At 38.0% G+C, this 17,871-nt stretch overlaps 1 protein-coding gene across 2 annotated transcripts in view; it reads right to left on the bottom strand.

Annotated features, from left to right (window-relative positions):
• dclk1b (doublecortin-like kinase 1b) overlaps nt 1-17,871 on the bottom strand; it is a 56,441-nt gene that overhangs the window by 22,206 nt on the left and 16,364 nt on the right. For both annotated transcript variants that reach the window (XM_046863573.1, XM_046863574.1), the window contains exons 4-5: nt 8,962-9,061; nt 8,228-8,344 (exon numbers count right to left, since the gene is read on the bottom strand). In XM_046863573.1, the coding sequence (XP_046719529.1) occupies nt 8,228-8,344; nt 8,962-9,061 (217 nt within the window). The remainder of the gene's footprint in view (nt 1-8,227; nt 8,345-8,961; nt 9,062-17,871) is intronic.

Here is a 17,871-nt window from a genome sequence, read left to right as displayed (position 1 = left end):
GCTTCAGAACCTTTTTCACACCTACAGTAGGTGAAAAATTGATGGTTGTAGGTGCACCAAAAACCTTTTTGGTGTGTCACCAATTTAGTCATTATGCATACATGCCCAAGTATTTACTACATGTTGTCAAAAACAACAAAAAAGTAGACAAAAATGCATCTGTGTGAACCGTTCATTCTGAAAAAGGGCGATCTCTCTAGAAAATGCTATTGCAGTATGTGGTGCAAAATTTCCAGACTTTGCAAGGGCACTTTCCCCCACATGCCTTTAGGCTACTCAATTCATTCTGACAATACAAAAATCCTACTGACCTGTCAAGACTGTAACGACTAACCCACACACTTTTTTAGTCTTGTCTTGTGCATTAACCAGATAAGTCATGTGTTATTTACAAGGTGGTATCAAAAAGATTTTTAGACGAGCTCTGTTTACAAGTAAGTACTTTATTTATCTACATTTACACACTATCACCTTTAAAATAGTCCCCTTGCACAGCAATACAGCGCTAACAGTGTTCATGCCACCTCTGGAATGTGTGCTGAAGTCTTATTGAAGCGTGTCAAGCACCATCTGCGATTCGTGCTAGATCTCAACAATGGTTTCAAAATGGTGACATTTGAGCTGGATCTTCATCTTTGGGAAGGAGCCAAATCTGGCGACTAGGGTGGGTCTGGAAGTGAGATCATGTGGATTGTTTGCCGATGATCATCATGCACAAGTTGCTGAATGGTTTCGATATTTTCGAGGCTTGTGCTCGTTGAAGGTCTTCCTGATCTCTCCTCGTTTTCCATTGATGTTCTCAAAACACCTCGAACGATCTGTTGCACCAGAATTTCACGTTTGCTCTTTGTTTTAACTTGTTGTCCATGATGAAATTGCAGACATGGTAACACACGTGGTCAGAACAGCACCAGTTACACCATTAGTCTAGAACTGTTTTGATAACACCCTTGTATTTATTGTATTACTTGAGCATTTTATATTCATCACAGATAGCTGAACATTGCAATAAGCCTTTGTTCTTCCGCCACAGCGGATCATCCGTCTCCATACCACCCTGTCCTCTACATCTGCCTCTTTCACACCAACTACCTGCATGTCTTCCCTCACCACATCCATGAACCTCCTCCTTGGCCTTCCTCTTTTCCTCCTACCTGGTGGCTCCATCTTCAGCATTCTTCTACCAATATAATTCATGTCCCTTCTCTGCACATGTCCAAACCATCTCAATCTCGCCTCCCTCACCTTGTCACCAAAACATCCTACATGTGCTGTCCCTCTAATAAACTCATTTCTAATCTTGTCCATCCTCGTCACTCCCAACAAAAACCTTAACATCTTCAGCTCTGCTACCTCCAGCTCTGCCTCCTGCCTTTTACTCCATGCCACTGTCTCTAATCCATACAACATCGCAGGTCTCACCACAGTCCTATAAACTTTCCCTTTCATTCTTGCAGATACCCTACTATCACAAATCACTCCTGTCACTCTTCTCCACCCACTCCACCCTGTCTGCACTCTTTTCTTTAGTTCTCTAACACACTCTCCATTACTTTGCACTGTTGACCCCAGGTACCTGAACTCCTCCACCTTCTCCACCTCTTCTCCCTGCAACCGCATCACCCACTGCCCTCCCTCTCATTCACACACATGTACTCTGTCTTACTCCTACTGACTTTCATTCCCCTTCTCTCCAGCGCATATCTCCACCTCTCCAGGCTCTTCTCAACCTGCTCTCTACTCTCACCACAAATCACAATATCATCTGCAAACATCATAGTCCAGGGAGACTCCTGTCTGACCTCGTCCGTCAACCTGTCCATCACCACTGCAAACAGGAAAGGGCTCAGGGCCGATCCTTGATGCAGTCCAACCTTCACTCTGAACCAGTCTGTCGTACCTACTGCACACTTCACTGCCGTCACACTGTCCTCATACATGTCCTGCACCACCCTTACATACTTCTCTGACACACCTGACTTCCTCATACAATACCACAACTCCTCTCTTGGCACTCTGTCGTACGCTTTCTCTAAATCCACAAATACACAATGCAATTCCTTCTGTCCTTCTCTATACTTCTCCATCAACATCCTCAAAGCAAATAAGGCATCTGTGGTGCTCTTCCTCAGCAATAAGCCTTTCAATAAGCCTTTGTTACTATATGCAATATTATGCCTTTTTGTGTCGATTGTGTTCTCTGTGTATTGTTTTTCTGGTACTGTCTGGACTACTGTCTTTTGTGCTGTTATTTCCTTACCTGTCTTGGCTGCTGACTGTTATGTGTTTTATAAAGTGTTTTTAAATTAAAGGTTCTTCCATTACACTAACACTCAATAAAAACTGTCATACCTGAGCCCCCAAAAACAAGTGCTATTTGGTGTGTTTGCCCATTTAATGGGCTGCTTTGTATATACAAAATAGAACAAAGTGATGTGAAATGTAAGAGGAAACATACTGGTACATATTTGAATATAAAGCAAATTATCCAAAGCAAAATATCCAAAATGGTGGTGCTGCGGTAGCTTGCAGCGGCCGCTACAGACCCAAAATGCTGCTACTTTTACTTTGTAGCCCGCAGTACACAACATATGGACATCGGAGCATCCGGTGTCCCTGTTTACCACCGCCGAACACTCCAAGAACTCAGCAACAAACCTAAAAACACAATAAACGATGATCTGAGGCAGAAGCTACCTGACCTCGGCATGCTTCGAGAACCAGGACTCCAAACCTCGGCGTTGCCGATGGACGGAGAAGGGGGAATCGAACGCAGATGCGCCAGAATGCTAACCCTAGCCGGCCTAGCCTGCTCCCTAAAAAATAAATTGGACTACATCAGACTCCAACAAGCTACTCGGCGTGAGTACAGACACTGCTGCGTCTTTGTGTTCACTAAGACGTGACTGAGTGACAGAGTTCTGGACACCGCCATTCAGCTGGACGGGCTAGCTGCTTTTTGTGCTGACAAAAATTAACAGCCTGGTATGGAGCGAACAACCTGTCTCACAAAACAAAAAAGATGGTTGTTGATTCAGGAGAGCACAGAGCGACCAATCTCCACTGATCATTGATGAATCCTCTGTGGAGATTGTCAATAGCACCAAATTCCTTGGGGTTCATTTGGTGTATAACCTCACCTGGTCACTCAACACCAGCTCCATCACCAAGAAAGCCCAGCTGCGTCTCTACTTCCTAAGAAGGCTGAGAAAAGCCCATCTCCCTCCCCCCATCCTGACCTTGTTCTACAGAGAGACCATTGAGAGAATGATGCTCTTTTGCACATCATTTTGTTTACATTTTTTGTTACTTACAATGTTTACTTTACGTCTTTTACACACTACAGTGTGCAATATAACAGGTTTACTGGGGGCGCTGTTTTGTATTGTGTTTTGTGTATTTGTGTTGTCTTTGCACTGTTTGCACCAGGTTGCACACGGTGCACTTTATGTGGTGAGGACACATTACCACATTAGCCCTGAATTTTCTGTGATTGTTGTTGTATGTAGCAGCAGGGTTCAGGAGGAACGTTATTTCATTTCACTGTGTAATGCATCAGCTATATATAGTTGAAATGACAATAAAAGCTTTTTGACTTGACTTAAAATTAAGCCTTGTGCTTTGAAGGTAAATCTTATTCTTTTATGACGGCATCATACGTTGCAATAAGATAAGCTGGTTCATCAGACTGATCAGAATGCAATCCACTTTCCAAAAGGCATCAAGCTGCTGAGAAAGGCGCTCTGTACAAATTGTCTGCTTGTGCAAACGGGGTCCACTCAAAACGCCCACTCGACACCAGCCACAAAGACTACAAAGGCTCCACTTCTAAGACAGAGTCTGAGGTAGGAGCAAATGTGAAATAGAGAGAGAAACAGAGAGAGGAGGTGGCTAGGCAATAAATCCTGTATATTTTGTGCATGATCTTGAATCAGTGCAACTACCAATTAACTACTAACCAACAACCAACAACCAACACCACCAGCCAACAACTATCAATCCATGCCATCATCCAACAAACAACATCCATCATTCAACTGCCACCAGCACCTCCAAAATTTTTAAACTGCTTTTCCCTTACAACCAAGTGTAAGAAATTATAGACCCATATCAGAATCCACTCCAAGATATACAGTACACCGATCAGGCATAACATTTAGACCATAACATTGTGGTCAGTGACCTAAATAACACTGACAATCTCTTCATCATGGCACCTGTTAGTGGGTGGGAAATATTAGGCAGCAAGTGAACAATTTGTCCTCAAAGTTTGTGTTAGAAGCAAGAAAAATGGGCAAATGTAAAGATTTTAGATGACTGGGTCAGAGCATCTCCAAAGCTGCAGCTCTTGTGGGATGTTTCTGGTCTGCAGTGGTCAGTATCTATCAAAGTGGTCCAAGGAAGGAACAGTGGTGAATCGGCGACAGGGTCTTTTGCAGCCGAGGCTCATTGATGCACGTGGGGAGCGAAGGCTGAAATATGAGCTCCTGTAGCTCAAATTGCTAACGTTAATGCTGTTAATGCTCAATTGGTCAGGACTGTTTTGGTAGCAAAAGAGAGATCAACACAGTATTAGGTAGGTGGTCATAATGGTATGCCTGTTGGTGTGTGTCAAAGTGAGCCCATCCCCAAAACAGCTTATAAATCATAAAGGTAGTTATGTAATATGTGCAGAATATCAGGTGAATAGCCAAACTTCAAGGACCATCTTTGACCAAAAGGTGACCATTATTACCATTTACTGACATCTGGCTCCATGGCTACATTTTTTTTTTTATGTCAAAAAACAATTTTTACATTTAGTTCGAATTAAATGCTAATTACCGTTTACATGAGACCAAGGGGAAAGAATTAAGTTTATTATGTATTATTGTAGTATGCATGCAGCATCAAAAATTGATAAAACTGGCCGAAAAAACAAAAAAATGGTTAAAGCGTAATCCCACTTGCATAACAAGGGGAAGAACAGTATAAAATGTTCAAGCAGAAATTATCCAGGGTTTATTTATTTTTTTTTATTATATATATATTTTTTTTACTACGATTAACACAAACCCTGTGTATTTTGTTACTGCTACGCTGTAATAATCTTTCACATTAAGATCCTTGTTGTTTACCTCTTACACAAGATTAAAATGAACAAAAAATGATGTATTTATTTGTTATTTATTTATTTGGTTTGGAGTTTGTTTTGTACTATTGTTTCTGATAAAAGTTCAGCCACAAGACTATTAGTCAAGTCAGGCATTGGTGTAGGGTGATGAGTTCATACAAGTCTTAAGTGAACTGGTTGCTCGGTGGTTAAGGCACTCAGTTAATGATCAGAAGATTGGGGTTTAAGCTCTAGTATCGCGAAGCTGCCACTCTTGGGGCCCTTGTGCAAGGCCCTTAACCCTCGGTGCTCCAGGGGTGCTGTATTATGGCTAACGCTGTGCTTTGACTCCAGCTTTCTAGCATTGCTGGGATATGTGAAGAAGGAATTTCACTGTGCTGTAAAGTACATGGGACAAGCAAAAAGTTTGTTTGTTTGTTTGTTTGTTTGTTTGTTTGTTTGTTTCTTTCTTTCTTTCTTTCTTTCTTTCTTTCTTTCTTTCTTTCTTTCTTTCTTTCTTTCTTTCTTTCTTTCTTTCTTTCTTTCTTTCTTTCTTTCTTTCTTTCTTTCTTTCTTTCTTTCTTTCTTTCTTTCTTTCTTTCTTTCTTTCTTTCTTTCTTTCTTTCTTTCTTTCTTTCTTTCTTTCTTTCTTTCTTTCTTTCTTTCTTTCTTTCTTTCTTTCTTCTTTCTTTCTTTCTTTCTTTCTTTCTTGTTTTTGTGCCAGTCTGTGTGAACCATTGAAACGGATGTACATGAAAATAGAATGATGAGCAGCTTCTGAAATGAACACTATCAAAACAGTCGGGTTCTAGTGTGTTTTTGGTGGTGGTTTTCTCTTTTGCTTTAATAGTCAGATTAACTTTATGCATTACTGCACTATTATTAATGCAGCATCACATACAATTGATGAACCTTTCTTCTTCAGTTTGTCCAGTGTGTTTTCCAATTCTGTCCACTTTCTGGCTCAGCCAGGAAGCCACACACATACATGCACTGCTCTCCACCATTAATGGTTCAAATCAGTTCGCCACATCGCCTCATCAGCAGTCGCAACACCTCTTCACAGAACTCGGCTGGACGTTTCTGAGAACAAGGCTTTCTGCAGTGTGTTTGTTCTCTGTGCTTGTCATTAGGGAATCATTGTGAGTGATAAGGTAAGGCTTTCTGAATGACAGACTCATAACCTGGAGGTCCTGCTGGAACTACAAGTACCAGGCGAAGAAATTAGTTTGGCTTTGAGTGTGTGTGTGTGTGTGTGTGTGTGTGTGTGTGTGTGTGTGTGTTCTTCGGGGTGCAGCACAACGTGAGATTAACTATGGCCGGATGTTCTCTGGAAACTGCAATAACAGATGAGATGACTCATAATATTTTTAAAACACAATGGAATAATAACCATGAGTTTGAATATATTTTAAAATCCCCCCAGCTGTGCAGTAAATGTGCTCAGACTTTCTACTGTATAAGCTGATAAAAAGAGTTAGTCATGGACTATAGAAGTTGTTCTACAGCTAATAAGATCAGGAGCAGGTACACTACATGAGTAGTAGGAGGCCTGGGGGTGCAGCCAGCATTTACATTCATCCCAAAGGTGTTCTATAGGATTGAGTTCAGAGTTCTATAGGAGGCCACTCAAGATCATCCACACACATTCAACCCATGGAAAGCACATCCTCACAGGGGCATTGTCATGCCCATGATCATTCCATTCTTTTATTTACATTTGACTTTTTACACTATTTTGTTTTGTGGAATTGGGGCCATATAATTACCGACACACATCTAGTACCACCATTACCAGGGTAGAATATTGTATATTTTATACAATATATAAACCTTTTATCTCTTTCACATTTACTATCTGCTGTTTAATAACAATCTACCTCATGTTTTTCCATTGAGAACTGTTTGTATGTATTGTTTCTCTGTTGAGAATCTGGAATACCTTATGAGCATGTACAATCAACATCATTAACACAGGTTTATTGGGGTCAAAATGTGTGAGAGCACTAATGTGATTCTATATTTGTGTGTATTTTCTAATAGAATGTACACCAATGTACTTAGGTAGAATCTTTGAAATATTTGAAATACGTTTTTTAATATTTGCCGTGTCCTTTTCTTTATTTTAATGACAACGTGCACTTGAGCTAGAATGGACTCCACAGGTTTGTTGTTTGTTCAAAACTGTATGATCTATTTAAAAGCAAATCAATCAGTGTTGTCTGATGACGCACTTCACCAGAAGAGATTAGACATGATGAAAATCTGATTCTTTGCACATAAGATAGCATGCTCAATATCAGACATGATTACATTAAAATGTAGCGAGAAATATACTACAAAAGTGAGCAAAGTTTGTGAACACCTGACCACGAGTTACATATGTGCTTTTTAAACATCCTATTTCTAATTGTCACAATTGCTTGTGGAGATTTGTGCTCATTCAGACCTAATGGCTTTAGTAAAGTCTTGTGATTATGTAGGTGAGGTGAGAAGACATGGGGTGCAGTCAGCTTTCACATTCATGCCAAAAGTGTTCAATAGGATTGAGGTCAGAGCTCTATAGCAGGCCACTCAAGATCTTCCACTCTAACACATGGAATGCATGTCTTCATGGAGCTGGCTATTGTACAGAGACATTGTCATGTTCAAAATTTCATGTCACCACATCAAAAGACTACGCAATTGTGTGCCTCTAACTTCGGGGTAACAGTTTGGGGGAAAAAAACACCTATGGCTGGAAAAGTCAGGTGTCCCAATACTTTTGTCCATATAGTGAAATCAAGATATTAAACATTTTGTTTAATTGTTAAAAGACCAAAAAACAATGCTATCCAATAATTCTTACTAAACACAATCTTCTTGTTAACCATAACTAGAGAATATAGACTCTCCAGTGACGTGAAAACTACAGCTAAAAGCTGAAACTTTTGCCAGTCACTGATGTTTTGTGTTTTTAGAAACGAATTTGTTTCTTTTCTTTACACTGTTTTAATGAACTTAACTACATAACTAAATAATTCAGATATAACAATTTAATGATAAGCTGTGAGTTTTACTATTGAGCAGTTTGTTATCCCAGAAGGCTGATTTCATATCGCAGCTCTGGCAACCTGAAAAACTGGTGCTTCCTACCTGAGCTGTTGGAGACAGGAGATTTGCTCCTGTAGGAGGCACCTCCACTGTGAGGAGAGCAGCGACCCTGCAACGATGAGAGCCGACCGTAAGACTGCGATTTTGTCATCCTGCATTCTGAGAGAGAAAGAGAGAAGGATTGCTATGTGAAACCCTTTCAAAATTTTCTAAGTAGTTGCTGCTACAAATCTGAACTCAAACACACACTCATTTTTATTTCACACATCCATGTTTTCAGCACTACCCATATTAATTTATTATTTTATTATAACTACATAACTGTTTACATGCTGTTTTTTGCGCATCCATTTGACTATTGCTGTTTACATTCTGTGTTTATTTACAAGTACACTACTGTATACAGTTCTCTTTTGCACACTGTATAACACTGTCTCGTGTTGTCTTATCTTGTCTTTGCACCAGGTTGCACACGATGCACTTTATGTGAAGAGAGACACTTACTTTAGTCCTTAGCTCTGTTTTTCTGTTATGTAGCTCTATGTTTTATGTAGCACCAGGGTTCTGGAGAAATGTCTCATTCACTGTGTACTGCATCAGCTATATACAGTTTGGTTGAAATGACAATTAAAGCTTCTTGATTTCTTGTTTTGACTTCCACCCATCTACATGTCACATGAATGAAATTCCTGCAAGAACACTACTGTTTTGTTGGCTTATGAAACCTCAAAATCACTTTGGTGATGTTATGAAAAGAGGAAAATCGGGAGTCTTACCACTTTCATCCAGCAGGAAGTCATCCTGGTAACGAAACTTTTCAGGGCCACAGGCGATGAATATGTCGTCTTCGCCGAAGAAGTCCTCCAGACACGCCACCTAAAAAGATGACAAAAATAAAGTAATGAATGCTTGCTTCTGCTGGCGATGATGTATGTGGGCAGTGCAGCTGTGGCTCCAGTGAAAAAAGATTTGTTGAATTGTGCTTTAGCAATGGCACTCATTATCACTGATTGAGATTCCTGTCTGTGATGCAGCACTCTGTTACACTGCACTTATGTATGATATTGATGAAATCTGTAGCCGTGGAGTCATAATGATAGTATTAAGAGGTGGATTAACACGGGTAGGGCACCGCTGAAGGCCTTGGTGCTGTTTCTTTATTGAACTCTGCCGCTTTCTGATCCTACTGCCCTTCATACACTGCTACACCCCCCCCCCCCCCCCTATATATATATAAAGATGGCTATTTTATATATATATATATATATATATATATATATATATATATATATATATATATATATATATATATCCTGCACTTGCTGTTGCACTCTGGTTAGACCCAAACTGCATTTCATTGCCTTGTACTTGTACATGTGTTATGACAATAAAGTTGAATCTAATCTAATCTAATCTAATCTAATCTAAAATCTAATATTGACTTAAAAAATTCAACAGGGGTTGCAGAATAAAGCAACTTAATCTGGGCACAAAGCAACATTTAAGAGTTTTAGGGTCTTTTTAAAATCATTATAAATGAAATTTAAAAACTATATCACATCATCAAAAACACACACATACACCGTGTTAGCAACTGGCCTTAACTGAGCCCTAAATGATTTTTTTTCAAGCCAAGTATCGCTGAACTTTTACGTTTGTGGTACAATCTGAGAGATTCGCACCAGTAACAGAAAGCTGATTGGCTGGTCTCAGTTGTATCACCATGAAAACAAACAAAACATTTTATAGTGCTGAGCATATGAACTGCAATTTTTAATTTTTAAGGCAAAAAATGTAGATTCAAAAATTGTAGACTTTTTAAGACCCTGCGGGAAAACGATGATATTATCCATCATTATCAAGAACATTCATTCCACAATTATTCTTGATTGACTATTCTTTCTTTTATAGTTATATAGATACAGTTTGTTGATGGCTTACTACACCAGCAAGAACATTATTTGCAGCAGAAATGGTGACATTAACACCACCAGATTTAATGTGTGAGTTGGAATAGTAAATAGCACACATTGTACACTTCGGCAGGTTGTGGTACTGTAGAGGGCCAGCCGTGGCGTCATCGCTGACCTTTTTCAGAATGATTCAGCAGAAGGTTAGCTCGGTTCAAGCATGCTTATTATGGCTGAGTCTCGCTGAGAAATAATGTGTGAAATCACAGGATGGGAGTTGCGTAATGATATAACATAAAGCAACAATGCACTATGTGTGAAATCTGGACCAGCTCTTTGATTTCTTTGTACATTTAAAGTAAAAAGGTTGGAGCACTGACAAAAGAAATGATTAATAGATCTTTTCAAGATGTAAATATTGCAAAGGTTTTGATGTATAATCTTTTGATTTTGTACTTTCAAACAAAAAAAAAGAACCTTGCAAGACTCGTGAACATCCCATAATATTTTCCCTCAGCACGATTGTTATCCGAGACAAAGATGGTGTGAAGGTGCATCATGACCCTGATGTGGAATTTGTCATGAACTCCAAACCAGAGTGTAGACATTGTGTATGCATCAGGATGAAGTTTCCACAGGATTGTTTAAAATGCAGTGAAGCGTGTGGGCAAAAGAAAGACCCAGATCATTAAAGTAATGAGAAGCTCACGTTGTGTTTGTATTTCCATCATTCGTTCATGTCCGCTTTAGACCCTCTGAGTCATGATGGTTGAATTACATTTTGAGAAACGTTTAAAGACACCTGACCACAAAACATGTATGTCCTATTTGGCATCCTATTCCACATTTATACACCATTTGCTTTTATAATAGCCTCCATTCTTTTGGGAAGATGTTCCATTCGATTTTGGAGTTTGGTTGTAGAAATTTGTGTTCATTTAGCCACAAAGCCTAGTTTTGATGTAGGTAAGGTGTTCAATAGGTTTGAGGTCGGAGCTCTAAAGCAGGAGATCTTCCACACCAACCCATGCATGTCTTCATGGAGCTGGCTTTGTGAACAGCAGCAGTGTCACGCAGGAACAGGTTTGGTTCTTCTATTTTAAAGAAGGAAAAATGTAATGCTGCCACATCCTATTCTATACAATTGTGTGCTCCAACTTTGTGTGGAGAAGAATCACATTTGGCTGAAAACAGTGGGTGTCCCATTACATTTGCCCATAAAGTGTAACTAACTAAAGTTCACAGGATGCAAACAAAAGTAGTACTGCTGAATTGAAAAGTGTCCTGTGCACATCTTTGTCAGCATTCAGTGAAGTAAATCAGAGAAAATGGCCCAAAACGGTGTACTGCAGATGCACACTGTGGCAGAAACCTGTGCAAAAGGCCAAATACAAAGCAGTGTAACAAACCAGCCTCTTGAACCTCTTCCACTCTTAAAAAAATGTGTCAATCCACATACAGTAGCGAAGTGTCAGAAATCCCTGGCAAATATAACACCAGTGATCAGTTCTGCTGCACTGAGCACAGCTCGCATATGTTCCTGTACAAACTGTGAGCTGCCTTGATGTGATTATGGGGCAAGAATGTACTAAGATAGTGCCATCTTGTGGTTTAAAGTATTTTTCTCTCTTTTTTTTAATTTTTTTTTAATTTTTAATTTTTTTATCAGAACCAAAAAATCAGCCAAGTCAAAAAATTCAATAGAATTTTACTAACTATTGGGATTGAAATAAAAAATTAATAATAATAATAAATAAATAAATAAATAAATAAATAAATAAATAAATAAATACTGCACTACTGTCTTAAATTGCCTTATAGTATTAAAATAATTTTGACTAAAACTGAATCCCAAAATCCCAGGTTTATAGAAATACCCTAATTCTTTTACATTATTGTTTCTGCATCAATAGCATATTTGTGTGTCTGTCTGTCTGTCTGTCTGTCTGTCTGTCTGTCTGTCTGTCTGTCTGTCTATCTGTCTGTCTGTCTGTCTGTACTATTTATACAGGAAGTGTCTCCAGTGACAATTCTTTCTCTCAGTCACAGATGAACAACTTTTTATTCTCAAATTACCCCCAAAAAATAGTAGCTAAAAGCATGTTTTTGTTCATTGTTGGCAATTTGCTGTGGTTTAACATTTACCACAGTCTTCAGTAGCTGGAAATCCAAGAGATTGAGCTAGTAAAAAGAAATTGAGTCAATAATTTAATTGGGGAAAAAAAAAAAATACTAAACTCTTATTTTGAGCTTATTTTGATTTTAGTTTCATCCACAAGGTGTCAGTAATGATTCATCATCCAGCTCTATTTCGAACCAGGCCTGGTACATGTACTTGAGGAGAAGTTGAAAAAGTATACTATAAATGTTATAATTTTCCTACATAAGCTCTATTTTTCTATATTGTCTTCCAAAAAGCTTATTATATACAATCTTTTTGACACTTCCCCAAAAGGTGATGTACAAGTAAGATAGAATAAAATAGAAATGCAATCTAAAAACAGAGCTGAGCTTCTTCTGAGGGTAGAAATTGCCTTGAACAGTATATAAATGGCTTCTTGCAGGGGAACCATTAACAGTTTTATGGTAAATATATAAGATTTTGGATCTCTTTCTTTTAAATTTCTATAAGTTTGTCTTGTTTTGGCTGCTCCCATTAGGGGTCACCACAGTGGATCATCCGTCTCTATACCACCCTGTCCTCTATATCATCCTCTTTTTTGACCAACCACCTGTAAGTCTTCCTTCATACACATCCATAAACCTCCACCTTGGCCTAGCTTTTTTCCTCCTTCCTGGCTGCTCCATCCTCAGCATTCTTCTACTGATATACCCCATGTCCTTCCTCACCTTGTCTCCGAAACGTCCTACCTGCTCTGTCCCGCTAATAAACTTATTTCTAATAGTGTCCATCTTAGTCACTCTTAATGAAAATCACAGCAACTTCAGCACGCCTCCTGTTTCTTTGTCAAGAATCCTTTTTATCCGTTTCACTGCTGCTACACATTTAATTTAATCTATAACTTTATTTCAATGTTCTTATTGTTTTATTTAACTGGAATCTTTACTTAAATGTTACTGTGAGCATCTGCAACCAAATAATTTCCCTATAGTGTCAATCAAGTATTCTGATTCATGGGCTACTTGATAATGCAGACACGAGTCTCACACAGTGTTAATTGTCTTTTCATATACAGTACACACTTTCACCATTATTAAAAAATATATATATATATATATATATATATATATATATATATATATATATATATATATATATATATATATAAAGTGTACATACTGTACAGTATAAACTCTATTTTACTACAATATTTACTTGAATGTGCAAAAACAACCATTTTTAGTAAATGTACAATGGTGAGTTGGTGCCCCCTCATGCTCCCCTCATGCTCCCCTCATGCTCCCCTCATGCTCCGGTGGGCCCTGGGATACTCGGATGTTAAAATAAGTAAAGTTTAGACCATGTTGTTTAAACAGTGATAGATTTCAGAACAGGACTAGCTGAGTCTTAATGCAAGAAGAAAAAAAGACACTCTAAGAGTGAGCCTGAATGCAAAAAAGCAAGATTTTTTGGAGAGATTTGGATTTATTTGGGTATTTTTCCCAACCATGAAGCTGAAAACACAAACTGACCACAAACAATGAATTAAAACAGACAGACATGAGACACAGGTACAAATGAACAAGTCCAAGTTGATAATAAAAAAAAGGGGTTAAAACATGGACTGCTTGTATACTTACAAACAAATTGTGCCTATTTTTTCAAGTTCTTTAAGCATGTGTACTTATAGAAATAAATTGCTGTTTTTTTCCAGTTGCTCAGTGTTCAGTAATGATAAATGCTGACAGATTTCTGGGCGTCTGAAATGCGTCTCCTAATTGCACTGATGAGCAGCAGAAAGGCAGCAGAGATCATGGGGAGATCCTGCAGTGTCGCTTCCTGTCTTTCAGCTCAAATCATTTCAAATGCAAAAGCACTGAAGCACGAATACAGAACCATCCTGGGAGTCTTCTGGATCTAATTACACTTCCAGGAAATATTTATTTACCAGAGTTTAGTTGGCCATGAAGTAACTTATTGTTGTTGAAGTATTTATTGCGTTTCAGGTAAAGTAGGATTAAATAAGCCCTAAAGTAGCCGGTCAGAATAGAAATAAACTCGTTGCCAAGGCATGTCTGATAGAAAAAGGAGATTTTACATCCAAATATGAATCTTTAAAAATTATTGGGTGACATTTGTACACCAAATTTTCCAAAAGGAAGTAAATAAAGAAATGAAAAGAAATGGAAATGGGAAAACCAGCAGGTTCAGGGACAGCTTTTTTCCATCCACCATCACATTACTGAACTCTACACTACACCGCTAATCACTACAAAACAAACACAAACAAAAGACTGTATAAAACCTCTGTACAATACATGTACATACTACATATTATATCTTTTTCACTCCTCAGTACATCTGCACTTTTTATATCTGTATGTATATTTATCATTACTGTACATTCTGCCCAACATTTCACATTCATTTGTGTATATAATGTATGTGTATATATTTATATATATAATATATATATATATTTTTTTTATATATAGTAGACTGTTCATTCAGCTTGCTACTCCTTAAATGCCATAATCTTGTGATCTGTAACCTTTCATTTCTGCACATTTTTCTTAATTACTGTACGCCTTCATATTTATTCACTGTACTCCTGAATGTCCACACATCTCTGCACTGAAATAGCCTTTATATTTATTCACTGTATATACTTTCATATATATCACTTGCTGTAAATATGCTAGATAGTTATCTGCACTTTTGCAGATCTATCTATCTATCTATCTATCTATCTATCTATCTATCTATCTATCTATCTATCTATCTATCTATCTATCTATCTATCTATCTATCTATCTATCTATCTATCTATCTATCTATCTATCTATCTATCTATCTATCTAAAATTAGGGATTAGAAACCAAAGAACGAATGAACATTTTTATTAAAGCTAATCACAAACCCAAATAAATCTACTCAAAATGCTTCCAGACTGAGTCCCTTTTCACACCCACAACAAAAATAAAATAAATAAATCAAACAGTAGAAACTAGGCCAGAACTTGACTAAAGAAAAAAAGATACAAGCTGGCCCAAAACGCTAATTCTCCTGTGTTTAGACTCCTGGTACATTTAGAAATCTTTATTCTATATGAAAAATTATTCATAGCAAGCACTTTCACTGAGAAAATGTGTTCTGCTTTATTTTTGTGCACATCTTTAAATATAGAGCACGCTTTCCTGTTTTCAGAAATGCCACTGATCAGATGTTTGTTTACCAGAAGTTTGTTCCTTCAGTTTTGTACTGAAGTCTAATGTTATTACAACTATAAGAAGTGTCGAAACAGTCTCACGGCATATCCTGATAAAGTCACGAACTTTAATCTAATGATTTATCTATTCGCACGTATTTCCCTCTTTTTTCGTGTCAGCACAACTTCCTCCGTCTGGCCCCGTCTCCTTAGCAACGGAGGCAGAGGCTCATGGGTAATGCTGACAGAAATGGCAAAGGTAATCTTTCTTTTTTTATTTTAATTAAAGAATAAGGCAGGAAATATAGGGTAAGGGTTATACTGTAATAAAAGTGTGTGTTATTCGGGAAAATATATTTACTGTTTTTTTTTTATTTTTAAAAGCAAGTAGCTTAACTTATATAAAGCAATAAAACAAGGATAAAATCTCCTGCTTAAATGTGGAGTAACGGTGCTCAAAGATAAAAAAAAACAATAACATAGCAGTGGCAAAAATAAAATTTTGGTGGCGGCACTAAAAAAGACTTTCTATTCAAATACATTACGCAGAAAGTCGTCCTCATTGACATGAAGAAAGAGGGAAATTCGTGTCTATGAACACGAATCAATAGATTACATTTCATGACTAGATCAGGAAGTGCCGTGTTCCTGGGCTGGGAGTGTGTATTGCAGCTTATCTCTGGTTTAGTAACTGTTTATTCATAAAAAAAAAAAAAAGCATAACGCTGTAATATGACATTTTCCAAACTTATAAAGTAAATCTCTATGAAAATATGTATATTTTACTGTTTATGAGCAAAAGTATTGTGACACCTCCTTCCCCAAACTGTTGCTACAAATTTGGAGGCACACACTTGTATAGAATGTTCTGGAATTAAATGTTTCCTTCACTTGAACTAGAAAACCCCGCATGACAATGCCCCTGTGCATAAAACCAGCTCAATGAAGATATGCTTTAATAGGCTGGAGTGGAAGATCTCCTGCTACAGCGCTCTATACCCCTGTTGAACACCTTTGGGATGAATTGGAACACCGACTGCACCCCAGGTCTCCTCACCTCACCTACATCACTACCTGACTTTACAAAAACCCTTAAGTCTGAATGAACAAAAACCTTCACAAACAAACTCCAAAATGTAGTTAAACATCTTCGCAGAAGAGTGGGGGTTATTATAACATGCAAATCTTGAATTAGATGTTCATAACATATTTGATTATTATAGCCTAGCTATATAAGGCATACTGGTATTAAAACAGAGATGATGATGAGACTATTGATTTGAGCTCACTGCCAAATCAGAGACACAGACTCGGTTTGTCAATGCTGTCCCCTGAAGCATCGATCTACACCGTCTACACACCACACACATCCTGCTTCCTTTCAATGACCTTCTTATTGAATCAAAAGGATGATCAGCGCATGGTTATGGAGCCGAACCTGAATAAACATGGAGCATTTTGTTCATGTTGTTGATCCTGATTTAAGTAACAGTTTCAATAAAGTTCATACTGTAGAATATTCATAAATGATTCCCATATACAGAAATATATGGACTGGCTTTGCAATAAAACACTCAGGATGTGTTCATATATAGTATAGATAAGTGCAACAAATTGAAAGGGTTTCCCTCCCTTCTAGAAAGAGCGTTTGCCTGAGTAATCAAGACAATAAAACAAACTTTCTTTCGGCTTCTCCCGTTAGGGGTCGCCACAGCGGATCCTTCGCACGTTTGATTTGGCACGTTTTTACGCTGGATGCCCTTCCTAACGCAACCCTCCCCAATTTATCCGGGCTTGGGACCGGCACTGAGAGTGGCTGGGGATGGTTCCCTGACCGGGAATCGAACCCGGGTCGCAGCGGTGGGAGCGCTGCGTCTTAACCACTAGACCACCATATAAAAAATAAATAATAAAGTCAAAAGCATTTTATTTTGCGTTATTAAAAAAATCGAATTCAAATTGTATTTGTTTTGCTTTATTCTGCTTTTTCATGCAAAATTTGCATTAGGCAGTATTGGAAAAAAAAATCCAGACACTGTCAAAAGTTTGGAAACAGTCCTTTATGGTTTTTGAGACACACGTTCCTTTTGTTTCTATACAATAAACTTGGTAAAAGGCAAAACGACACAATAATCAGACAGTGAATAGCTCAAAGTTTTGTGGACACAGGAGTCCAATTTTGACATTTGTGGCTCTAAAAAGCAGAACTGCAAGACTGAGAATAAAGAAGACGTTACCCGACTGCCTCACCCTCACAGTTAAATATAGAGGTGGAAGCTTAATGTTTTGGGGCCGTATGTCTTAACTAATAATATACTGCAATTTATACATCAACACATTTACAGAACTCATGTACGTCTGCATTCAGTATTTCTGCAAAAGATAATATCTCACACAAGCTGAAATATACAACCACAACCGGCGTTTCAATGTTTTGTACTCTATA

The sequence above is a fragment of the Silurus meridionalis genome, chromosome 12, assembly GCF_014805685.1.
Source record: "Silurus meridionalis isolate SWU-2019-XX chromosome 12, ASM1480568v1, whole genome shotgun sequence".
In the NCBI taxonomy this organism is placed as follows: Eukaryota; Metazoa; Chordata; class Actinopteri; order Siluriformes; family Siluridae; genus Silurus; species Silurus meridionalis.
The sequence above is the reverse complement of the archived record's forward strand: the minus strand, read 5'-3'. Positions and strand labels throughout refer to the sequence as shown.